The sequence below is a fragment of the Octopus sinensis genome, linkage group LG3 (genome assembly GCF_006345805.1).
Source record: "Octopus sinensis linkage group LG3, ASM634580v1, whole genome shotgun sequence".
NCBI classification, from domain to species: Eukaryota; Metazoa; Mollusca; class Cephalopoda; order Octopoda; family Octopodidae; genus Octopus; species Octopus sinensis.
This window is the reverse complement of record NC_042999.1, coordinates 52,304,988-52,332,487: the sequence shown is the minus strand read 5'-3', so window position 1 is coordinate 52,332,487 and position 27,500 is coordinate 52,304,988. Positions and strand designations below refer to the sequence as shown.

The window sequence follows — 27,500 nt, the reverse complement described above, 5'->3', positions numbered from 1 at the left end:
AAACGCAAGAGACGTTATCCAGTGCTTTTATTCACGGATTTCGGGTAAAATATCAGTGAATAAAGATTTTGTTACTTATGACATTTATTATTGTATGTCAATGCAGTTTGTGTAGATAGCAGTCTGAAGTTCAAGGTTTACCAATCCGTCTTTATGTTTCTCTTGACCCAAATCTAAAAGTTATTATCTAAGCGCGCGCACACACACACACATGTACGTATGTATCTACATCTTTATATCTGAATATCTCTCTCTCTCTCTCTCTCTCTCTCTCTCTCTGTATAAACATACATATTTACATATACACATATACATATCTGTATGTTTATATATATATATATGCATACACGTTGACATATATCTCTTTGTACAACTTATGTTGACCCTAGGGTCATCAGTACTGTTAATACACCCAGCATTATCTGTTGATTAGGATACACACGGCACTGACACGCTGAGATATATCACACAATTATGAAAATAGTTTTTAAAAATGAAGATAATAATTGTTTTAGTTCACGCAACATTATTCTTTGGTAGGCATAAAATATAAAATCTGTGATGCATTTTGTAATTTTGGTAGATGTAAAATGTTTTCATTGTATTATTTTTTTCCATTTTCCTTAAGTTCTACATGTCTCAAATGTGTAAAGATTATATTATTTACTCCATATTTAACAACGTTGCTGAGTATCTCATGTCACAGCCCGCAGGATAAGTGGATACTTTCGAGTGAAATGTAGAAAGAAGTTGGAAATAGTAAAGTGACCTATCAGAGTGATTGTATAACGTACGGCACAAACCCTCCCACATTTTATAAACTAAAAAACGCTTCGAAGCGTGATAATAACTGAAGCAAAATCAGCACACAGCCCCCACCTACCGTAATACATTAGGTAATGAAGCTACCATTTTCACCTGCGGCGTAACCTCATTATGTAATATATCGAAACGAGATAGGAAGTTTATTTTTCTCTCTTCTACTGCAAACCGTTGCTGACTGTTTATATGTAAATCTTGCGTGGTTTGGCATCATCCCCAACACTTGAATGTACATTAAGGAGGCTAGTGTTACGAACACCCAGATCAGGTCTCTTGCGTGACGATAGCTACCTCTCTTATTTCTACCATTCTCTTCAGACATGGATGATGCCCTTCCTTCTGTGACTCAATCGTAAACCCCCACGAAAAGCCATTCAGGCGTCACCTGAATGGGGTTTGGGGTTCGGAGTTTCGCTTTGCATTTCCCTTGACGCACACAGAAAATGATTTAATCAAAAGATATCCTACATCAACAAAGTCCTTCTTCTGAATTAGAATGTTTTAATTGGTCATTAAAATGTTTTATAATCAAGTTTGTTATTATTTACTTGCTGCTTGACCGAATATCCAAAGCTTATATGAATGCCTTCCGTGATTTGATGACTCCATTCAGCGAAAAGATTTTTTGAAATTCTATTAAGACATATTGTTATTAGATTACATTCATTACAACCTACCGGATCTTTTCGGTTTGAACGGCAGTTTATTCTAGCGGTGTCATTCAACATTCAATAGTAAAATTGACAAATGAAATGTTAATTATAAACTCATTAAGGTATCTGCTTGAAATTGCTTGTTTTTACATTGTTACAAGATCTTACCCGTGTTTAGGCTGATGAAAAGACAACAAAGCTTTCATCGATCGTGTTGATCAGTAATGATTATAGCTGACTGCAGTCTGGATAATATGTAGAGGTTGTTTCTTGGCCCTTTTAGGTAGTTATCTGATATCAATAAATAATATTAATCGATAGATGACTGCATAGCAGAAAGTTGAGATCAACATTTTCACTTATCAACGTGAGATCGATCCCACATGAAAACAATCATTTCATTTACCTCTCGTCTACTTTAACCCGCTCAATGATACACCTAGTCATCGATTAAGTGTTGATTAAGTCTTCAGAAATTAAGTTCTTGACAGGACTGGAAAACAAAAGATCGATTAAGTAAAGCTCCTTCGTTGCTCTGTTCACACGGATTACATATACGACTGCTATTCATTCTACTCACGCATACATGCACACACACACGCGCGCAAACACACACACACACACACACACACACAAGTACAATGTTTGCGGTGCCTTTATATAGAAGTCATATCTGCTGAAATTAGGAGCCAAATATACCCAAAAATCTTACAATCGACAAAGCGAAAGACAGACAGACTGGTTGATATAACCCTAGATACTTGATTGGTGCCAAAACAAGATCGTCAAAATTGGGACGTGTCCTTGTAAATCTTTCAAATTACGGCTGAAGTCGAGCTAAAGGAGATTAATTAAAATAAGTAGTATTGGTATACACGTGTGAGTGTATGTATATACACACACACACACACACATATATATATATATATATATATATATATATATACGTACATATACATACATACATACATACATACATACATACATACATACATACAAACGTACATACATATATATAACTATATATATTATATGTGTGTGTTAATATTATACACGAAGGGGAAGTCTTGCCTTTTTATAATCTCTGTTGAGTTAAAAATTTTCTTTGGATGTGTGGGTCTGAGAGGGATGGCAATTAGGGTTTTTATGGTCGGTTGTTATGGAAAGGTATTTTGGAAAAAGAAAAAAAAGACTTTGATTAAATTTGTATCTTGCTTAGAATTTATTCATGAATGTAGAACTTTGTAAACAAGCCTGTAGGTGTTTCTCGTTTGCTTGATAGGTACGAAGAGTGTTTTTGTATTATTGAATTTAATCAGTGTAAAGGTCAAAGGTACAAAGTTCAGTATTTAAGATGTTTCAGCTTTATTTCACGAAATAGTATAGGTAAGGGGTAAGTTTAGGAGGGTTGTTCATTTACTTGTTGTTGTTGTGATTTAGAGTATTTGTTGTTTCCATTTCTAAGGTCGGGGTTATTTTCAGACATGTCATGGTCTTGTTAGTTTAGAAAATTGTTTCTCATGTGCTTTGATATCCATAAAAAGTTGAGGTTGTAGGTTCATAATTTGGTTAGTATATAGGGAGGTGGGGTTTGTTTAGTGTTTCCTTCAAAATTCTATTCTACATATACGTTTATGTAGGATTGATATAGAAGGTGTGCATATATTCTTGTACAAAAATGGGAACAAAAATATATTTTTAAAAAAGACATAAGAAAAGTTTTTTCAGTTTGCTTGTATACAAGTATACGGTTTATGCGTGTGTGTGTGTGTATGTAGGTTTGTGTAGTTCTATTAGGCAATCTTTTGTGGTGATTTTAGTTGGAGATAGGGGCAGTTTTAGCTTATTTCTAGAGTACTTGTTTAGTGTAAAAGTGTGAAGCTTCAATAGTGTTTATTTTTTATGTAATGGGGATGCTTTATGGTGTAGGTAGTTGGATTGGAATTGGTGAGTTATTAACAAGTTTAGCTGTTCGAAAATATTCTATACGCATGGTTAAATTCTAAACAATAACATAATCCTAATTTTCTAAAACACTTTTCCATAACAACCCGAACTAAAACCTAATTACCACCCCACCCAAGCCCATACATTCAAAGATGATTTTAATTCAACAGAGACTGTATAAAAGCAAGACTCAATCTAAGGCAAGCGAAACGCTGTTCATCTGGACAGAAAGAAATCGCTAAAACATATAAAAGATCTTATTTTCTCTTCTTACAAAATTAAGATTCGATTCTTTCCTAGAAGAACTATAATGGTTTTGGCCGTTTTGGTTGTTGTTTTACTTTCTAATCGTTGAATAAATTGTCACTTTGAAATCTTGTGTTCTATTTGATATTCATAGAATAAATTACCTTTAATCCTTCGACAACAAAAGACAAATAAAATACCAAAAATAAAAAAAAAGATACGAAACAACAAGAAAATCGATTGTCACACCACAAAACATCAGAAATCCAATTGCAATCGTCATGCAACGATAGAATGTCTGAGAAAATATTGTGAGTCAGATGATGGAGCAAAGTGCAATTATATATGTACATATATATATATATATATATATATATATATATATATATATATATATATATATATATATATATATTTGTGTGTTTGTGTGTATACACACACACTCACACACACGATTTATCGATTAGCTTAAGGTTGGCAGTTATATAAACAGTGGCTATTTATGAAACCAATAAAGGGTTTATCAACCAATTTAGATGGGAGAGATTTCAATTGAGAAACGCATCCAGATTTCTTCTGTTTAAATATGTCATTCTAATTCAAAATAAAAAAAAAATGGATAAGCCACAGAGGATATGTTGTAACATTAAAGAGTGACGTTAAGTAGACAGATATTCCATGTGGAATATCGAGCAGCCTTTATGAACTGCAGTGGGTCTCCGTCGGTTACGACGACGCGTGTTCCAGTTGATCCACTCAACAGAACAGCTTGCTCGTGAAATCAATGTGCAAGTGGCTGAGCACTCCACAAACACGCGAACCATTGATGTAACTTTCGGGTGGATTCAGCATGACACAGAATACAGGTACAACTCAATTTTTTCCAGCTGGGTGGACTTGAACAACGTGTTGCCGTGAATCGAACACACAACCATACAATCATGAACCGGATATCTTAACTACCGAGCGACGCGTCTTCATTGAACAGTACTGAAATAACGAGAGGTCAGATGAGACTGCAGACTGAAATTTTATCCTGATTGTGATACTCATACTCCATTTCTGTGCTTAATGACCAACGGAACGTCAAGGAGTTCATAATTCCTTAGTGTAGCTCTCGTAAAAATTCTAAACTCTTGGACTAAAATATGTTCTACTAGGAGAATGTTGAACTATTGCGATTAACCATACCTGAGGCTACAATGTTGTCAGAATTTTTAAGGCGGCGAGCTGGCAGAAACGTTAGGACGCCTGGCGGTATTTCACGTATCTTTACGTTCTGAGTTCAAATTCCGCCGAGGTCGACTTTGCCTTTCACCCTTTCGGGGTCGATAAATTAAGTACCAGTTACGCACTGGTGTCGATATAATCGACTTAATCCATTTGTCTGTCCTTGTTTGTCCTCTCTGTGTGTAGCCCCTTGTGGGTAGTAAAGAAAGAGGTATTTCGTCTGCCACTACGTTCTGATTTCAAATTCCACCGAGGTCGATTTTGTCTTTCATTTATTCGGGGTAGATAAATTAAACACCAGTTACGTACTGGGGTCGATCTAATTGTCTGGCCCCCCTCCTCCAAAATTTCGTGGATTGTGCCCAGCGTAGAAAAGAATGTTGTCAGATTTTGCTTTTGTTGTGAGATACTCATTGGACCAAGTAACAAGCGGTAGAGAGGAAGGGTGAAAGTTAAAAAAGTGGGCAATACGAGTAAGTTTGAAGGTAACTACAAGTTGTGACAATTGGTTTGCCCTCAGGTGGAACGTTATGATTGCTCTACCATTTTCGTACAACAAAAGCTTCTGCGAGAATAATAAGGCTGTCAATGTTAATATGAATATTTTTTACATAGGATTGACCCATGAAGAAGAAATGAGAGGTCGCGATGTTTATCCTGTTTTAAGTGGCATAAACAAAGTAAAATCGCTTTAGCTGCAGAAACTCACCGCACATTAAAATACTTATTTTACCATTTCGTTTCTCTAGAAAGACGCCATTAGTTTAAGATATATACATTGAAAAGCGGCTAATACATTTTTGTTTATTTATTCCAGCCCACTTGCTTCATAAAACCTCATGTTTAACTACATAATTATTAATCTGATAAATTCAAATATCTTTCGAAAAGTAAATCCCATTATTCTATGACTCTTAACTTTGATATGAAGGATACGTTGAAATGGCTAGTTTTGTATTTGGTCTTCTCAATGGTTGTTCGATCAAAAATAATCTTTTCTGAACGTGAAACAGTCTGAGCTCACAGTGTACGATTATTATTTCTTTGTGACGAATCACTCCCTCTACTGGTGTTTCTGCTTTGGTCCAGTATAATTAAAGCAAAGGTGAATAGGCCTGTGCAGTATTTATTAAACTGCTAATGATGTGAATGAAGAAGGGAATTAATTCTACTGGGAATGTAAACAAACCTACAACCTTTAGAAGTTGTCAGTCAACAACATTTCTTAATATTGATGTATTACATTGATAACTGAGCAGAGATCTTTGAGCGCAGGATTTTGGCGCTTGATGCTAAGCGTTTAATTAACTATGGAGTAATTGACTTAGCCTTTCCTCACCCACAAAAAAATTACTGGCATTGTGCAAAATTTTAAACTAATATTTCTACATCCTGACAGTAACTTGTTCTTGATATCTGATGTCGAGGAAAATCTGTAAAAATAGGGGTGAAATCTCGTTCATGAAATAGGCTCCAGCATATCACTTAGAAATATTTTGTCAACTCTGGAAAGATAACAAAATTGACTGCAGCAGGATTTGAACTCACAATCGATTATATCAACAACTGCGCAATGGAGGATAGCATTTTGCTCTATAAGTACAAAATCAGGCAATCCCATAGTTTTCATTAAACTAAAGGTGTTGAAGGTGTGATGTTTACTATCACAAGCCACCCATCCCTAGGAAACTACTACAAAAGTAGGGAGCTACCTTTAAGAACATCGGGACATCGATTAAATCATAATAAATCACAATAAATTGCTCAATTTACTTCACTATTCCAACACCGTGTTTACATTCCCATTGATTTTATGTCAACATCAAATCTCTCAATGAATTAGATTCTGTTTAAAGCAAACTATTTCTCCCTATATTCTAATGTTTGTATAATTTAATCTATGGTTAGGTATGCAAATATTATTTGTCGCACTACACCTGACTTCGATTTTCTTGTTCAAACCCACACGACATCAGCTACTGTAGTTGCTGTTTGATAGCAAGCCTAGCTTATTATCAGCAGATGAAACAGTTCAAGTTAGTTATCAATATCAGCACAACTAATTTACTAATATGAATACCATTATCCACCCCAGGACTTAACTCTAATCAATATCTACTATTTCCACACTGATTAGATGAATAATGGTATATTTGATAAGGGTATATTTAAAGAATATGGAATATAACAAATTAAATCAATCTATCGCTAATTCTTAATTTACTGACCCCATTATATAACTTGTTGTCATATTGTGGACATTTGAGATGCCAAAGTGGATTTATGATCATCAAGAACTAAATGGAGAATATAAAGGCCGAAGACTGTTGTATGACTGATTCTTGTTCGCCTCCTTCTTGGCCGTTTACTTCTCTCTTGAATTATTGATTTGCATCAACTACACCGAAATTCAATATTTTATGACAGAAGCCCAAATAGCCAATCTAGCCATTACATCTTATGTGTCAAGTTCTGAACTAATTGGCAAAAACTTTTGCGTTTAGCATCACTCGATGCTTTACAGTGGATTGATCACTATACGAGGAGATTAATCCCCAAACAAGGGGTCACAGAGTCTTACCACTTCATCAAGACACACAGAATATCTTCAATGATTATAGAGAACTAGCCATTGTTCTAGGATCCAGAGAGTATTTTGTATTTATACCAGAGGCCACAGAAAATATACCGTTATATTATAATTTCCAAGAAAACTCACTAATTCGACATGGTTCATTAAAGACTGAGCATTATATCTGCATTCACAGAGAACTTAACATTTCACCTAACTTCACGGAGAACTACCATTGATTTACCATAGTTTACAGAATATTTACACATGGCTCACAGAGATTTTATCATACGTAACGATTCAGAAAATGTCAATCAGCCCATATGTAAAATATCTCAAGTGTTATTATTTGCCTAATTACACGAGATTAAGCAATATTAATGTCTCTTTCCTCCAACGTTAGGCGATGTTATTATTGAAGAGACATCTCTGAAATAGGTGCCTGGGTTACCTTCACTGAAAAATATATAGTATATAGATATATATGTATATAAATACACACACATACATACAAACACACACACACACACACATACACACACACATATATATATATATATAGAGCATATATGTACATATTGATTTTTTATATTAAACATTAATATAGCCAAATCTTTAAGATTAATATTATAATATCCAATAGTCTTTAGTTTCTCGTTAGATGTTTATCAAATGGAATATCTGTATTGGAATGATTCACTGCTGGATTTTAATAGACCCTCGGAAGATAACAGAAAATAAATCGACACATATACTTACCATATATATATATATATATATATATATATATATATATATATATATATATGTATGCATGTATATAAATATAAATATATATATATATATATATATATATATATATATATATGTATGTATATATATATATATATATATATATATATATATATATATATATGTATATATATATATATATATATATATATATATATATATATATATATATATATATATATATATATATATATGCATATATATATATGCATATATATATATATGCATATATATATATATACATACATATATATATACATACATATATATATATATATATATATATGTATGTATGTACGTATATATACGTGCATCAGCATGGCCGCAGCTCTGAGCTGAAACTATAGTAAAAAAAATATATATGTAATCTCGATTTTCTGCAGAAACATTACAAAACTGACATCCAACGAAATCTTTGCAGCGATCATATCACTCAATTGATATTACAGTTTAATTAAAGCCAACTTCGGCAAAAGCCAATCTCAGTGATTAATTATTCATATATTCTACATCATGGTCCTACCATCTATACGTCCATCTTTATAATGACAATCACTTCCCTGTCGTTTCTCCTTAAAATATAGTCCATGTTTGAACTGTGAAGAACGACCAATCACAGCAATGTGTTCACTCAATAGACTCCAGTATTCACTGAAGCAGATGCAATCGTAAAGATGTATATGTTTGTGTAACGTAAATACGTGTACTGGAATACATTGACACTAATAGTCTTTTTATTGATTACTGACAGTTACAGGAGTCCAACAGAGAGACGTAGTTGCAGGCATTATGAAACTAACGCTGCTGATGACATTTAATCAAACCTGACACCGTTCTTCCATGAATAACAGCTTCCTCTTTCGATATGCTTTCTTTAATTAAAATTCTTCTTACTTATTTTTTCTCTGTGGCTAAATTAGGAAAATATTGAAATCGCTCGATTCAAATCAGAGATTAAAAATGTGACTTATAATATTCCTTACGTTTGTGCATAAAAAGCACAAAAACAACTGGATACAAGCTTTGCTGCAAGAACTTAACAGAAATTCTGTGCAAACAGGATTAATTTGTACACCGAGGTTTAGTAGCTTGACGTGTTGAAGGAATTCAGGATCATCATACGTCCGGATACGCAGTGAACATCATTTTGTTACAGAAAAATATGGCACAAGATAATATTTCTACCAACGGTTACTCCTAAAAGCTAGAGAAGAAACACGTGTGTGTTAAACTAATTCAGAGAGTAAATTGTTGAAGTTGTTGTTAGTCACTTCGATTGTTGAAACCGAAATGAAGATTAACAAGTCTCGCCTTTGATTATTGTTTTGGTTTTATTTTCACTAATTACTACTGAAGGAAAAAAAATATTTATATCTACATTGACTTTTTGACAACGTTCTTCGATACCGCTTTCGAAGGTCATTTGGGCATTATGGACGTAGATGAGTACTATTTAGTATATCACGTGTTGTTCAACCTACGGTCTAAACATAAAATTTACTCATAGAAACTGTATAAACACAGAGACAATAGTACAGACCTATGCACATTGTATCATGTTCTAGCGACTGTGATATTGTTGTTGTTAAAGCAATATTAAGCTAATGAAATTAATGGAGTAAAATATGTTAAACTAATGAGCTTTTTCATAATTTATAGTAGCTTAAACGGATTCATCCTCATGTAGTTTACAGGAACCTATTTCATGTTAGTTTCTTATTGCAGAAACATAAAATAGTTGGTTGTGGGATTTGAACACAGGTCATTGCGTTACAAACCTAATTTTGTTTTATGGTCGATTATACATCTCTATCCTTACAAGTCACTGTAACATATTCGTTGTTTATCTTTCGTCTCTCTCAAAATCAGATAAAAACTCCATTTATTTTTACTCTCTTTCAATTTTCATTTCACTTTATTACAACTTTTCTTTTACAATTTTCATTTATTCTCTTGCTAAATATCATACATACTTTGTAAGTATTTCACTAACACTAAACCTCCTTTTTCTACATCGAGTTTATGTATATGTATGTATGTATGTAGTAGTAGTAGTAGTAGTAGTGATGGTGGTGGTGGTGGTGGTGGTGGTGGTGGTGGTAGTGGTAGTAGTAGTAGTAGTAGTAGTAGTAGTAGTAGTAGTAGTAGTAGTAGTTTTTCTATATCTTTTTTACATTCTGTGTATTTGTGTCGCAATAAATCTTTATTCTGTAAATCTGGTAATTTTTTTCTGCTGACTTTTTCTTCTGACTTTGTACAATTATTACCTTCTGTTCGCTTCTGTACCTTACTCTATTTACTCTGTTTTTTTTCTGGGGTTTTTTTTTTTTTGCCCTTTAATCTATCGTTCTCCAAATTAGATTTACAGCCATTGCATTTCACCGATTGTATTCGTTTTTGTGACATTTTTTCAATCTTAATCAGATCTTTGATCCAACTATTAAAAGAGAAAACTCCTCGAGTAAAGTAGAGAATTTTAGTGAAACGATTACTTTGTGAATTCATCAATATACAGAGTCTCCATGTAGCTATTGATAACTGTCCTATGTAGCTATCTATCCACGTAATTGTTGCAACCAGTCCGTTTAGCTACTTACATTCCAATTGTAGCAATCTATCGAGGTAGATTTTGATAACCCTCCTGTGTAACGTAAACGTACTGTTTTGTGTTATAGCAAAATATTTATGTTTACAAACATAAATTTTCATGAAGAATGAATCTATATGCATGTAATATGAGGGAGAAGTGAAAGAATGAGGGGAGAGGTATTAAAAGTCAACTTATTATTAGCTCAGTAAACTCAGCAAACCCAGGGATTGTTGTTTCATTCCAGCCATTTTCAAGAAAAGTTATAATTTAGCTGTGGTATTGGTTAATACTGTCTTAGACAAACAAAAAAGGCAGTAGTGTCGTGGCTGGAAGTATTTTATTCATGGTTCTATTCGATAGGGCATGATATAAGCTAAATTACAACAATATTCACAATACACAGTTAGTTGTGCTGGAATATAGAATAATTTTTGAATGACAGGAAAGGAACCATTAGAACCGTCTTGCAATGAAAACAGAACTTACATTGTGATATCAGATTAGGTGGTTGTCTTTGATAAGTTTGAGGGTGGGGTTGTCTAGTGCAGGGATAGGGGCTATATGGCATGGGGAGCAAGGAGATGTGTGGAAGGGGAACGGTATGGTGTGGCAGCAGGGAGAGAAAAGAAAGGTGGGAGTAGTCAGGGTGACCGGAAGAGCATGGTGTGGGGGTGGGAGAGCATAATGTGGGGGAGATGAGAGCGTAGTATAGGCGAGGTAAAAGCATACGAGAACATAATGTGGGGGTGGTGAGAGCTTAGTGTGGGGGAGATGAGAGCATAGTGTGGGGAGATGAGCGCATTGTGTAAGGGGGGTGAGGACATGGTGTGGGGGTGCGGGTAGTGCATAGTGTAGGCGGGGAGATCTTAGTGTAGGAATGGAGAGAGATTATGTTGTTACAAAGAAATACAAAAGTTGATACAAATCAACCATGAACCGTGAACATAACGTTGACTTCTAGTATATATAACAGGTTATATATATTGTTACGGAATCACCCGTCGTCGCCCGTCCCGAACGGCTCACACAAGTTCCGCCACGGAACCCAAAGAGGCGGAGAGAGGAGATACAGATAGATACTGCCACAACCTCAACAGCACAGAGATACAGAGGCACAACCCGAGATACAACCCAAAGAGGCAAGGCAACAACTGGCAACACTGGCTTATATTCAAACAACAGTTTATACGACAATTACAATTGTTACAACATCAAGATACATCAAAGCATGCACGTGACTACTCAATACATAATACAACAGCATTTCAAGAGTACAACTCAAAGCATAATACAACATCATGTAACAATTCAAGAGTACACGTCCCAAGACAACAGTTCTTTAAAGTCTCTTCCTAAACATCACAATCAACAAGTCCTTTACTCTTCTTCTTCACAATGTCCTTTATCGACCACATCGACAGAGTCCTTGACTGTTCTCTTCACTGTTCAATACACCGTGACACATATCAATGCACAAACACATACCTCAATTCCTAATTGAATCTGCCAGTGTCCCATTCCTCTCAATACTGCTAATTCCTCTGAATACTGCTAATTCCCTTCTGTGCCGCCAAGCTTTCTCGCATCCAACTTGCTCCCAAGAATTCCAACGCTTGCTCCTTAAATCCAAGGTCCGTCTGTCTTCTTCGAGGACCGGCCAGCGACTGCAAGATCCGTCTGTGTTCTTCGACGACCGCTCAACGACTGCCCTTCTTGACGACCAACTACGAACTGCCAGACCTCACTTCGTCTCTGTCCTTCTTCCACTCCCTCATCTCCCTCTGTACCGCTCACACCCTCTCTAACTGCCCTGGTCCCTATACTCTATCTCTATTCTCAATCTGTCCCTTACTGCTTATAGCCTTTCTATCTGCTCTCTGATCTTACTGCCTATCTCTATCACCTGCTGCCTATTACCCTCTCTATCTGTCCCTTTTCTCTTACTGCCTATCTCTATCGCCTGCTGCCTATTACCCTCTCTATCTGTCCCTTTTCTCTTACTGCCTATCTCTATCGCCTGCTGCCTATTACCCTCTCTTGACAGCTCTACCACACTCTCTGCCTGTCCCTCTCTGCCCCCTCATCCTCTCTCACGACATATTCAAGGGGTGTCCAGAGCGACCCCTAATTTACCCGCACAAGGTCACAGGTCATTCCAAAACCCATTAGTCCTCCATTAGACAAAAGACTGTCACATTTTCACCAGACATACTGGAACCATATCCACGATGTGGGTCACCAAGACCGCACTAGCCAAACTCATAACAATATATATAGAATTCCAACCCACTATTAATAGCATATAGATAGTTTAACCTGTATTTCGTTGAGGAGGAAAGAGAAAAATCGATATAATGGATACAGTAAATGACATGGAAAAGTGATACGTGTGTGTGTGTGTGTGTGTGTGTGTGTGTGTGTGTTCCTGTGTGTGTCTGTGTGTGTGTGTGTCTGTGTCTGTGTGTGTGTGTTTACAAAGCAAAAGAGAAAAACGAGAAAGGCTGAAAGTGAGAAAGAAAGAAAGTGAAAAGAAAGAGAAAAAGAAAGGGAAAAGAAAGTGAAAAAAAAGAAAGAAAGAAAGAAAGAAAAGAAAGAAAGAAAGTAAGTGAAAAGAAAGAAGGAAAGAAAGAAAGAGAATGAAAGCGAAAGAAAGCAATGAAGATTCTAGTGTCGCCCTCAGATTCAAAGAATCATTTCCGGCACATTCAGCAATGTAATTATCTGCAGACAAATGTGTCTCCAAGAATTACTGTAGACATTTCACTGTTGAATGAGTAACGTTTGACAGAAAGTCTCTCTGTCATTTCCAGGCAATTTTCAATACGTGATTTGTGAGATAAATTACACAATACAGCTTAACGTAGAATCTATTTCATTTTAATGGAGATTGACAGAAATTATTTAAATACATTAAGCAGCGTATTTGAAGGGTTCAAGACTGTGTAAAGACGGAGATACTATGAATTGCTTAAGAAGTTCAATGCCTAAGTATACAGATGCAGGATCGATAGTGATAGTTTCAGCAAGAGTTTTCTGTTCTGGTCTCGGATAGTCCAATATTTTGTTGGTGAGGAATTCTCAAAACATTAATACCTATTTCTTTACTACCCACAAGGGGCTAAATACAGAGAGGACAAACAAGGACAGACAAACGGAATAAGTCAATTATATCGACCCCAATGCGTAACTGGTACTTATTTAATCGACCCCGAAAGGATGAAAGGCAAAGTCGACCTCGGCGGAATTTGAACTCAGAACGTAAAGACAGACGAAATACATATTTCTTTACTACCCACAAGGGGCTAAACACAGAGGAGACAAACAAGGACTGACAAACGAATTAAGTCGATTATATCGACCCCAATGCGTAACTGGTACTTAATTTATCGACCCCGAAAGGATGAAAAGCAAAGTCGACCTCGGCGGAATTTGAAGTCGTGCTAACTTTTCTGCCAGCTCACCGCCAAAAACATTAATACCGTGAATAATTGAATTGTCGCTGGATAATGATGTTGCGGGATCAATTCCCTTTATCATTATCCATTCGTAGCATTTATCATAGTTTAATCCAAGATCTTTCTAAATCTATCTCTGAATGGATTTATTTTCTAAGGAATGATTTCACTGTTTTACTAAACATTCTGGATTATGCTATTATAGGTTTAATTGCTGACTAATCATTAACTGAAGAATGTAATTTAAGATTTAATTGTCAACCGGCTAAAGAGTAGGGGATTAGAAATATTCTCCTCTACTCTAGGCACAAGGCCCGAAATTTTGGGGGAGGGGGCTAGTCGATTAGATAGATTCCATTACGCAACTGGTACTTGATTTATTGATCCCGGAATATGTAGATAGGGAGAAATAATGTCGCTTATCAAAACGTACGCTTGGAATGTATACATTTTCAGTCTATCATATGTCTGTGTAAAGGTAAATATGTGTTTAATCGATAATGTCTTCATACAGCTACTTGTGTGGGTCTTTATTTATTGTCTGACACCTTGTAAAGAATAGGAACTGAATTGGTGGCAACGCTGCCAGTCATGTGATGCATGAGTTTGTAAAATGATGCTGCAAGTAATTCTATCAATTTTGAAAGATTTCCAGTACATCGATTTCGAACAGAAACCAGGAATTCTTCCTATTTCAATAACGCTACTCTTAGAATATTTCAGCATTTCACTAGATTCATATGACAGTAGTGATCATCGTGTATTATTTTATTTGATGCCATTCAGTTTTCGTTGTGGCCGAGCTGGAGCACTACCATCACAGACTTATTGCTTGTAATAATTTCTTCCTGGATTGCCTCTTTCTCAATGACTGAATTTTTTTATCCTTCAATCGATGTTGTTTTCAAACAATGTATTCACAAGATTCATCAAGAATTTTGTTTATTTTAGAAATTCTTTGAAAGCAAATATTAAATTGATATTTATCGACTTTCTTCTGACAATAGATTTACCCGTGATACGGATTGCAAAAAATGGATTCTGAAGAGTTTCAGGTTGCCAGTAAACAGATGATCAAATTCGTGGCTGATTATTTAGAGAACAGTCGAGAACGTCGTGTGCTTCCGGATGTAAAGCCGGGTTTCATGCGTCCACTTCTACCCGACCACGCTCCTGAAGACCCAGAAAAATGGGAAGATTTATTTAAAGACATTGAAAAAGTTATTATGCCAGGGGTAAGTGCAATAAACTTACACAAGTATCTAATATTCACATCCTTCTCACTACTCCCGTCTTTCATATCAACGCAATCGCAAAAAATTATCTCGGTGTCACTCGTTTTTGTCTTTGATTATCCATTTCAAGAATGACTACACCGGTCTCTCAGAAATTATTGCGAAATATCATATATATATATATATATATATATATATATATATACGCACGCACGCTCACACACACACACACGTATATATATATATATATATATATATATATATATATATATATATATATGCAATTAAGGACAACTACTTAATAAGGAAAACTTAACAAGAAATTGTCAGGTAGATAGCGTAAAAACCTCATAAGAGAAAAAATTTCGAAAATAATTATTTCTTATTGAACATATTAATTTATATATAGAGGGCATAATTATACATACATGCCAGGAGGCATTATATATACTTGCCAAACGCTAAGAGGGACAATCAGTCATTTCTACCAAAAATATTACTAATCCCACCGAATGCAATTTTTCAAAGTAAGACATTTAAAAATATAGGCCTGTATCACAGTGATTTCATACTTACGTAATCATCAGCAGGCCTGAATGTATTATAAATAAACAACGACCCTGCCTCGCTTAAGCCGAACAGTTAACTGATCAACATCAACGAAGCACATGGGTGAGTTTATATATATTACATCCGGGTGAATGGCAAACTTTTACAAAATTGCATTTCGGGAGAGGAAAAGTTTTTTCGGAATAAAAATTTTGCAATTAAGGACAACTACTTAATAAGGAAAACTTAACAAGAAATTGTCAGGTAGATAGCGTAAAAACCTCATAAGAGAAAAAATTTCGAAAATAATTATTTCTTATTGAACATATTAATTTATATATAGAGGGCATAATTATACATACATGCCAGGAGGCATTATATATACTTGCCAAACGCTAAGAGGGACAATCAGTCATTTCTACCAAAAATATTACTAATCCCACCGAATGCAATTTTTCAAAGTAAGACATTTAAAAATATAGGCCTGTATCACAGTGATTTCATACTTACGTAATCATCAGCAGGCCTGAATGTATTATAAATAAACAACGACCCTGCCTCGCTTAAGCCGAACAGTTAACTGATCAACATCAACGAAGCACATGGGTGAGTTTATATATATTACATCCGGGTGAATGGCAAACTTTTACAAAATTGCATTCGGTGGGATTAGTAATATTTTTGGTAGAAATGACTGATTGTCCCTCTTAGCGTTTGGCAAGTATATATAATGCCTCCTGGCATGTATGTATAATTATGCCCTCTATATATAAATATATATATATATATATATATATATGTATATATATATATAGGCAAGGAAAAATTAAAAAGGCAGAATTAAAGGAAAATTTTAATGAAAATGGGTGTATGGAAAATTTTGAAAAATTAATAAAATATATATATATTTTAATTTTTCAAAATTTTCCATACACCCATTTTCATTAAAATTTTCCTTTAATCTAGCATTCTGCCTTTTTAATTTTTCCTTGCCTATCATTTCTCCACGTGCGGTCAACACAACCCCACCATTTATTGATTTATATATATATATATATATATATATATATATATATATATATATATATACAAATATGAGAGAGAATCCACTATGTCGACGCTCTTACGCTAGAGATAGATCCGGAAAGGGACTCAACCACTAATTCTTAGTGGTTGAGTCCCTTTTTTCACCCTCATTTTGACTTTATATATATATATATATATATATATATATATATATATATATATATATATATATATATATATAGTTCTTTACCCAACCATTATTGTATTTTTATAACAAAGTTAGTATATAATATCACTGTGTTCCTTTCTCTTATATTTGTAGGTTACGCACTGGCAACATCCTAAATTCTTCGCCTATTTTCCAACTGGCTGCTCTTACTCTTCGATCGTTGCTGATATTCTTTCTGATGCCATCGCATGTATTGGATTCAGCTGGGTACAGTCTGACGTTTCATCTTTTTCATTTCGTTTAATTACTTTTACAAAATGGAATTTATTCTACCAATCACTTTTGAAATCTTTGAAATCGTTGAAATATATTTCTTTAAACTGATACATGTTGCGAAAAAAGGCAAGAGTTTTATTTACTGAATCAGTGTGATGGAATTATGACGTGTAGGATTATTTCCAAATGTTTGTAGAAACGCTCTTGGGAAAACAAAGCGAACTGTAATACAGAGGGACGCAGGAGCACGCTAGCCGTTTGAAGATTGTGTTCTGTATGTGAATTATAGAACTGAAAGACAATTATAGAACTGAAAGACAATTAATCAGCAAAAGCATTTGTCCTTTTTTAGTTGAATAATGATTATTAAGTGGATTCTAGAGAAGGGGTGGTCGTCTCTAGAAAAATACAAAATCGCTTCAATTTGTGAGTTGCGATAGTTTGATGGGCGTACAATAAAAAAGTAATAATGTGTGTGTATGTGTGTATGTGTGTGTGTGTGTGTGTGTGTGTGTGTGTGTGTGTGTGTGAGAGCAGAGTTTTGAGTGGGTAAATGTATTTAAGGCCCCCGCCAGTCATTTGATGAAAGTCCCAGCTATCCACCCATGTAGTACAGCGTTGCCGGTGCCGTTTGAGTTGTCCGGTTCTCTCTCCCTTGTACAGGGTGTTCGGTACGATCCAAACCTGGGCAGTATGGCAGTATGGAAGAGAGATTGTTTCCCCTTTTTGCAAATAGACCCAAAGGGAAAACATTTTTATATTCGTGTCGCCACAAGAATTGCCAGAACAAGTTTCTAGTCAGCGTCGAACTTCATGAGTGACTCTGACTCCATGTTTTCCCCCAGGCTTTAATCCCGAAGCTTTACTCACGGCAGGATATGACTGCAAGGCAGCGGAGGTTTTAAGCCAGGGTTTCTTTTTCCTTGGATATGTTGCTCCCATCCTAGGCTAACGAGCTCCTCTGTCCGACTGACATACTAATTAACTCATAGCTGAGACTCTAGCAGATGCTGCTACACCAAGTAAGAGTAAACTTGGGACAAATAGTGGCTAAGAGGCTGTGTTCCTCCTAAAAACTCTGGAACTCCCACGCCAGGGCCAAACTGCTTGATGCGATTTAGCGACATACTTAATACAGGGACAAAGCATTTCCCAGAATAGTAAGGGATTCAGTGCCTTCTCCAGAGTGTTAGTATGGCAGAAATGTAAGAATGAAAACATTGAAATGAACTAGGGTAGCGTTAAAGTATGGTAAGGTGAGGAAGATGTCTTTAGACGAGATATGATAGGACATTTGTTGGTGATTGAAGACCTTCGGAAAGTAGTACAAAAAATAACTTTGATGAAGACCTATTTCAGAACTATATTGAATATGTCATTTGCTATTAGCACTCAGGTGAGTTGCAGGAAGAGTTAAATCTACATAGCCTTAGACAGCCGATAATGGTTTAGATGGCCGAAACTTCGAAGTCACTGTCAACTACATCCTTGTTTAAAATTAATGTAAAATTGTTCTTGTTAAAAACTAAACATAAAAAAACAATCATTAATATACTAGCACTATGAACCGGCAACGCCGGGTCATAGTGTTAGCGCATGCATATGCAGCGGCGTGCGTGCGCACATACACGCGAGTACTGTCCAAATCTCCAACCAATCACATACAGCTAGCTAGCATTCAATTGGCGTATCAAGTTTCGGACATTTTGATTGGGGTTTGGATAGAAAATTCACAAAAAAGTCACTTCTATTGATTTTTTAAATAGCTTTGCGAGGTATCTAGGGAAATATAAAGATATTCACGACCACCCTTGGTCGGTTTTGAATAACCACAGAAAGTGCGAGCCTTCTAACTAAAAAAAAATGGGGATTTGTATAAAGGACACACACACAGACAGACATTTTGCCGTTTATATATAGAGAGATATAGCCTTAGACATCATATTTTTTGTGCTGGTTGTAACCGATAGACTTGAGTTTGTTTAGAAATGGAATTGTATAAAAAATGTAGACTTCGTTAAAAAAAAATGACTGTAATGAAATGAAAATGCAATACGAAATTTTTCTTCTTTTTTTTTTACACATTTATTCAGGCTTCGTGCCCTTCCTGTACGGAGTTGGAAGTTATCGTTTTAGATTGGCTGGCAAAAGCATTGAAACTTCCGGACTGTTTTCTCTCCACTTCCGATGGACCAGGTGGTGCTGTTATTCAGGTGAGTTTCTATGTAGAGCTGGCAGAACCGTTAGCACGCCGGGCGAAATGCGTAGCCGTATTTCGTCTGCCGTTACGTTCTGAGTTCAAATTCCGCCGAGGTCGACTTTGCCTTTCGTCCTTTCGGGGTCGATAAATTAAGAACCAGTTACGCACTGGGGTCGATGTAATCGACTTAATTCGTCTGTCTGCCCTTGTTTGTCCCCTCTATGTTTAGCCCCTTGTGGGTAATAAGGAAACAATAGTTCCTATGTCGTCTTCAATGAATTTCTTTCTTCTGTCTCTGAGAGAAATACTCTCTTGGGAATGGGGGAACATCTCAGGTATATGGAATGACTAGTGGCATAATACACGCGTACAAACAGTCATACACACACATCATCAGAGATTTTGTGCGTAATGCCAAAAGGGATCGAATGAGTTCAAGAATTTAAAGATTAAGAGTTTATCTAATTTGCACTCAATTAGATAAAATTAATGCTGAGAGTATTACATTTATGTACAGAGTATTACAGAATGACACTCAATAATGGGACTGAGAGTACCACGTGTGTGTCCCACATTTACCTTTACAGACAGGTAAAGTGTAAACAGCAAATGTTGAGACAGAGAGTACCATGTGTGTCATGGTACCTCGGAGTAAAAACAATGGAAAGAATGCATTAAAACTCCTGGAAATAATTAAATAGTCTACCAGCTGATATAACAGCTAGAAAAAGACCGTCAGTTATCATAGTCACACATTCTGCACATTGATTGCAAGATCTCACATGTTTGTATTCTGTGGCTTAGAACACAACTAGAAATGCTTGTGGCTATATGTCCCCGGTCTTCTTAGATCAGCAACACCTAAGATGTGTGTGTGTGTGTGTGTATATGTGTGTGTTTGTGTGTGTGGATGTGTGGATGTTTTTTGTGTGTGTATGTGCGTGTGTGAACAAATATTCCGAGTGTTAACTGATATTGCATATACAAAAGCCAAACCATTGATATATATACATATATATTCAGGGAACAGCCAGCGAAGCAACACTTGTGGCAGTTCTTTCTGCCAGAACGAAGTTTTTACGTAAACTGAAAGAGGAGAATCCTGGAATGGAAGATGGAATAGCACTTACCAAATTAGTGGCTTACAATTCCATACAAGTAAGTGAAACTCTAACTGTAAACGTGTTCTAAACTGGAAAAAGTTAACATTATTACTTTAAATTACAGGAGATCTTGGCGAAGTAACAGGTGGGTGTTTGTTTTCTTTGTTGTTAGATTCTGTCAGCTTCTAGCCAAAAACAGAATAAAAATAAACTAGGATCAAAAGAGAAACGCCTTGAAATATAGACATAGCCATTAATATAACTTACAGTGTAATGGAGAGTACAGAGTTAAAACTTCATACTATTCTTAAAATTATGAAGCGCCTCATTTTTATATTGTCATCGATTATGTTATAAACAATGATTATCGTTCTTGTTTACATAAATACATCGTTACATCTATTTACTGATAAACTGGAACAACACATGTGAAGTCTCCTCGTAGAAATAATATCGAGCAGAACTTAATGGCCGAACAAAGATGGGCAAAACTACATAACATTAAGGAGGTGTAATTAGACCGACACTTGTTTCGAGTTTGCTAGAAGGTTGTTATGTATATATATATAATATAATTTTTAATTGTTATTTTAATTTTAACTTTTCTATTATATGTAATTTTCTAGATGGTGTAATTTAATTATTCATTTTGAATCGATAAAAGGTGGTTTTTTTCTAATATTATATATATATATATATATATATATATATATATATATATATATATATATATATATATATATATATATATATATATACATATATATATACATATATATATACATACATACATGTGTTTGTATGTGGGTATGGGTGTGTATAACTATATATGTATGTATAAATATAAACAATTATAAAAAAAGGGCAAAAGAAAAAAAATTTCCATGCCAATATGCTGAGAAATAGACTTTAGACCGTCTAACCATATACAATATTTTTCACTATAAATACACATCGTACTGAAACGAGGAAAGCAAGCTAACAATTTTTTTTTTTTTTAATTCGTTATTCCCAATTCGGACCGATTTCTGGCGGAATCCAAAAGGATTCTTCCTTCTTCAGCGACAAACATGATTAGAAATAAATGGAACACTCAGACAAACCCTAGGTCTATTTTTCAGCATATTGGCATAGAAAATATTTCTTTTGCCCACGTTTATAACTGTTTGTAATTTTCACCTTGAAAGGTATTTTAATATCCTTCTCACTGATAATTTTTTTTTCTTGAAAATATTATCTTTATATTAGAAGTTTATGTATATATATACATATATATATATATATATATATGTATGTATAAATGTATATATATATATATATATGTGTGTGTGTGTGTGTGTGTATGTGTGTGTGTGTGTGTGTATGTATGTATGTATAAATAGAGGTTATGAGAGGTAATGGTGGCAGTAAGACCCACAAGGTGTCAGGTAATGCTGAGTAAGTGCCATGGATAGACCATAATTAAGCTCCAAGTTCGGTGATTATGCGAATAAGGAGTCCAAAATACGTCATATATCAGCGGGTGTATATATAAAAGAATGAGAATGAGATAAAAAAAACCCAAGGCTGTGAAGATTTTAGAACATTTATAGATGCACGCTAACACACACATGCGCACAAACAGACAAAGAGAACGTAGCTCTTATAACGGACAGAATCAACATCCATTGACAAGGTTGCAAAGGCAACGAAACGTTTGGAAGAAAAAATATTAATAATAAATGAGTGGAAATATAACCGGTGCGGGTGTCAGATAATAAGGCATTAAGACAATATGACTCTCTCCAGACACAGCATAATTTGCTTCAACACACGAGGTCTCATAAAGAATCTCTTGCAAACTAGATGCAAAAATGAAGTTATTTTTCTCAGTTAACAATGTATGATCACTATCATTCTCAGGGCATAAGTTTGAATTGCATTGAATCATGGTTTAGTCTTTCGCTAAATCTCTGCATTGCTATCAAATACCCGATGTACTTCTTAGTTCAAAGTCAGTAGACCTATCAACTGCCTGAAATATGGCTATTTAAAGTAGAGGGATGTATTCACTTTGAAATATATGCCGACGTTACATATAAATGTATTAGTGATACACCATAATACAACATGAAATATAATAATAATATTATACCAACATTGTATCGTGTAAATATAATTTACATAAATTTATAACGTTGCTTGTTTTGCTTCAGTCCCATTCTTCAGTTGAGAGAGCCTTTCTGATTGCTTTAGTGAAACATCGCAGTTTAAACGTTGACGACAAACGCGCTCTGAGAGGAGAGACGTTAAGAAAGGCAATCAAGGAAGACAAAGCTAAAGGCCTCATCCCATTTTTCGTAAGTTCTCACTTCCATATTTGTTGTGTACTTTATAGGTATTACTATTTGTATTTTCTGTGTGAAACTATCGCAATGTGAGATTTATTTAATCCGTCAAATGTCTTCGATATTGTCGCCATCATTACTAGGTGATATAGAATTAAAACTATGACCTAACAAATCAGTTGATGTTCAGGTAATAAAAACATATTGACTTTGTCCGTTTTTTTTTTATTTTCAGGTGTGCGGTACCTTAGGCACAACTTCAACGTTGAGCTTTGATAATATTGAAGAACTGGGTCTCATATGTAAGTCTAATCTAAGGTTTCACTGATTGTAACGTAAACATTAAACAATAAATAATATCGAAGGAATTATCTCTCTCTATATAAACGGCAGTTTGTCTGTGCGTGTTTCTGTGTGTCTGTTTGCTTGTACCCTCACCCTGACCACGGCTTTCAACCGATTCTGATGAAACTTGACACACACATAGCCCAATGTCATAATTCAAAACTAACGCAGCGAAAATTTCGAAAAGTTCCCCCAGTTCTGAAAAAAATCGATAAATTCGACATGGGGTCGAGAATCAGAAACACAAACCGCGAACTCTCTAGGGGACGCAACTCCACCTTTTTTTACTCTCAAAAAAAATTTACCATAATTTTTTTCCCATCTTTTGGCTATATTTTGGCTATAACTATCTAAAAATGCTTTATAGTTATTTCCCTTACAAACCTGAGCAACGCCGGGCGATACTGCTAGTATTGTAATAATGCTGTAGATTGGTGAAAAGAATGAAGTGAAAGTTGTCTGAGAGATCACTATTTCTCGAATAATTCGTACTGAAGCACTCCAAATTGTATTAAATATACAGCAAGAAGTAATGGAGTAGGATACACATTTTTGAAATATTCTTTTCTACTCTAGGCACAAGGGCCGAAATTTGGGGGGGGGAGGAGTCCAGTCGATTAGATCGACCCCAGTACACAACTGGTATTTGATTTATCGACCCCGAAAGGATGAAACGCAAAGTCGACCTCGGCGGAATTTGAACTCAGAATGTAAAGACACACGAAATACTGCTAAGCATTTCGTCCGGTGTGCTAACGATTCTGCCAGCTCACCGCCTTTATGTCACTACTCAAGATGGAGAGATTAATCTGTTAAAACATTGTTATGGATTTTATTAAGTGATGATTACTGGGCTGTTGCTCAACTAGATGCAGTTTCTGATGAAATGAGATAATATTAATGAGAAAGAGGGAGGGGGAAGAAGAGAATGTGAGTGAATGACGAAGAGAGATGGCTAGAGAATAAGCTTACGCGTATGAATGTCTGTTTATATATGTATGTATATGTATAGATATATGAGTGTGTGTAAAAGCAAAGATAACAAACATAGGCATTTTATGACTCTTGTGATTTGGATTTCAGGTAAAGAAGAAAATATCTGGATGCATATAGACGCTGCATTTGCTGGGAGTGCTTTTATATGTCCCGAATACCGGCCTCTACTGAATGGCGTGGAAGTAAGTCTAAGTCACTGATATTTATTGCTAGACAAATCTACTGAAACTCGATGTTATTAAATATTTAATAGTAAATGGGTACGCATGCAAACGCGGTCGTATACGTAAGAAACACACACATACTCTCTGTCTGTCTGTCTCTCTCTCTCTCTCTCTCTCTCTCTCTCTCTCTCTCTCTCTCTTTGTATATATATATATATATATATATATATATATATATATATATATATATATATACATAGGCGTAGGAGTGACTGTGTGGTAAGTAGCTTGCTTACCAACCACATGGTTCGGGGTTCAGTCACACTGCGTGGTACGTTGGGCAAGTGTCTTCTACTTTAGCCTCGGGTCGACCAAAGCCTTGTAGGTGGATTTGGTAGGCGGAAACTGAAAGAAGCCCATCGTATATATGTGTATGTATATATATGTGTATGTATATATATGTGTGTGTGTATATGTTTGTGTGTCTGTGTTTGTCGCCCCATCCCCCCAACATCGCTTGACAACCGACGCTGGTGTGTTTACGTCGCCGTAACTTAGCGGTTCGGCAAAAAAGAGCGATAGAATAAGTACCAGGCTTACAAAGAATAAGTCCAGGGTTCGATTTGCTCGACTAAAGGCGGTGCTCCAGCATGGCTACAGTCAAATGACTGAAACAAGTAATGGAGTAAAAAGAGTATATGGTTTATTTCACAATGGCGTGAATTTTAAAACAAAGATAATAATACTCATTCAAAGCTGAGTCTGTGAGGGTTGCTAGTCAGTGTATATACCTTCTGACCAAGCAACCACATTTCCCCAAGTAACTCCGCACCCGCTTCTACACACTAACGTCTTTTTGCATCTTCCCTGATCCCCTATTAATTACAATCATCGGATATTCAATTTAAGTTTAAACCTTCCACTGTCTCTCCCTCACCAGTCTCGGAAGAAGCGTAAAGTCTATCATCTGTGGCTTTTCTTTTGATACTATGAGCTAAAGGCATGTGTAATGACATATCAAATGATGAATCGTTCATCAGCCACATCGCCAAACTGACCTCAAAATGCAGTTATCTCGTGCAAACCATCGTTGCATGAGAACTGATAGTTATGCTGATCCTAATGGAAATCCTTATTCCTGAGCAGGTTAAATTACTGCTCACGGCCTTGGCCTTCAAATTCATCCTGTGTCAGGAGAGATTGAAGGTTTACAAAGAATGTTCATCAGAAAATAGCTTTGGTTAAAAGCCTTTATTACTGAGAAATTCTGAGAGCTCTACGTCTCTGCTCTCTTGGATGCTGAAGAGGGAGATATATACTATCATATGAGTATGGAAAGTCTTGGATGGACATGTTCCGATGGGCGACATTAGAGAGAATTTTAATGCCTGAGCTGATAGATACTGTAGGTTACCACCTTCGAAATCACAAACAAAAGTATTCTGTTGCACCAGTCTAATATTAAAAGGTCCTCAATTGTTCTACACCTTGCAAAAGATTTCAGAAGTGTGAAATGGACGTCTACCAAAACATTAAAGAAAGAAACAGTGGATAAATTCCTGACGATAATAAGGGACCAGTCAGCTATTCAAAGATACACTCAGGGAAGATCAACTGCTACAGACTCGATAATAAACCAGCTTCCAGCATGGCCGCATTCTAAAAGGATAAATGATTAGACATATTTTAATCATAGATGGCATGGTAGATATATTATGTAACAATGAACTATACGAGATGACATAGAGAGAAGTATAAATTTCACTTGTGTCGCATATAAACACGTAACCACATGATTGACCTATTTATAGAGAAATAGTTTTTTTAAAACTTGAAATGCCAGATGTAAAGCCAAACAATCTTCTGCAACGTCATTGTTGACACAGAACTGTAGTTACTGTACGTAAAACTATAGAAACGAAACCCGATCTTCATGTGTTAGAAATATTCAACTTATGAAGGCGCTTGTTTGATGATTAAGGAACAACACTGAGTCCTCCAAAACATTAATATAGGCGTACAAAATGGTTATGTCAATTTTATATGCTGGTATGTATGTTTCAGTACAAAGGAATGCGACAGCAAAAGGATGACGGGAAATAATGATGTCAAGCAATTGTTGTTCTTAAATGTGTGAAAAAAAAAAAGCAAAACAAACTCATATCTCTTTCTTAAGATGGTGTCAGCATTTGTTTGATAGTCTAATTGAGCTGCTAAGCTTAAAGACGGATTTGTCAACTTAAACTGAACAGAAACTGAACATAAGCTGAACGTTGATTTGCTGAATAAAAGTGAAATAAATACTCTAATGATAGATTCATAAATGGATGATCTACCGAGCAAATTACACGAAGACGATATACCCTCTATCACTTCTTAATGATAATATGCGACTGAACTCCCCACCACCCCACAATATATATATATATATATATATATATATATATAACAGTAACAACATATAAGAAAAATTGCCGGTGTTGAACTTGGAATACATCTTGTAGTTTAATATGAAACCGCACACATATACGCACATAAAGGCTTCGAAACGGAGTTAAGTATTTTATAGACGCATTTCTTCAAAACATTGATTTACACACAATATTTTACATAAATTTTATAATCATTTATTTCATTACAATCGATTTTTGTATAATGATTTTAATTAAATTATTATGATTCTCTTATCGTTCTATCAATGTCAGCCACCGGCAAGGTGGCGACGTATGTACAACGCCATTCTTATAGTTTTCTGACATTTTAACGTATTTATTTTGTTATAATTTAATATGTCACAGTTCGT

The 27,500-nt window shown here is 35.3% G+C and overlaps 1 protein-coding gene across 1 annotated transcript in view; it reads left to right on the top strand.

The window, feature by feature from the left end:
* The window catches only part of LOC115209145 (aromatic-L-amino-acid decarboxylase), a 54,924-nt gene that overhangs the window by 5,464 nt on the left and 21,960 nt on the right, over positions 1–27,500 (top strand). Inside the window, exons 2-8 of the mRNA XM_029777314.2 lie at positions 15,315–15,542; positions 17,440–17,553; positions 19,656–19,775; positions 20,786–20,920; positions 23,061–23,204; positions 23,428–23,494; positions 24,621–24,715. Of these exons, the coding sequence (XP_029633174.1) occupies positions 15,342–15,542; positions 17,440–17,553; positions 19,656–19,775; positions 20,786–20,920; positions 23,061–23,204; positions 23,428–23,494; positions 24,621–24,715 (876 nt within the window). The 5' untranslated portion in view covers positions 15,315–15,341. The remainder of the gene's footprint in view (positions 1–15,314; positions 15,543–17,439; positions 17,554–19,655; positions 19,776–20,785; positions 20,921–23,060; positions 23,205–23,427; positions 23,495–24,620; positions 24,716–27,500) is intronic.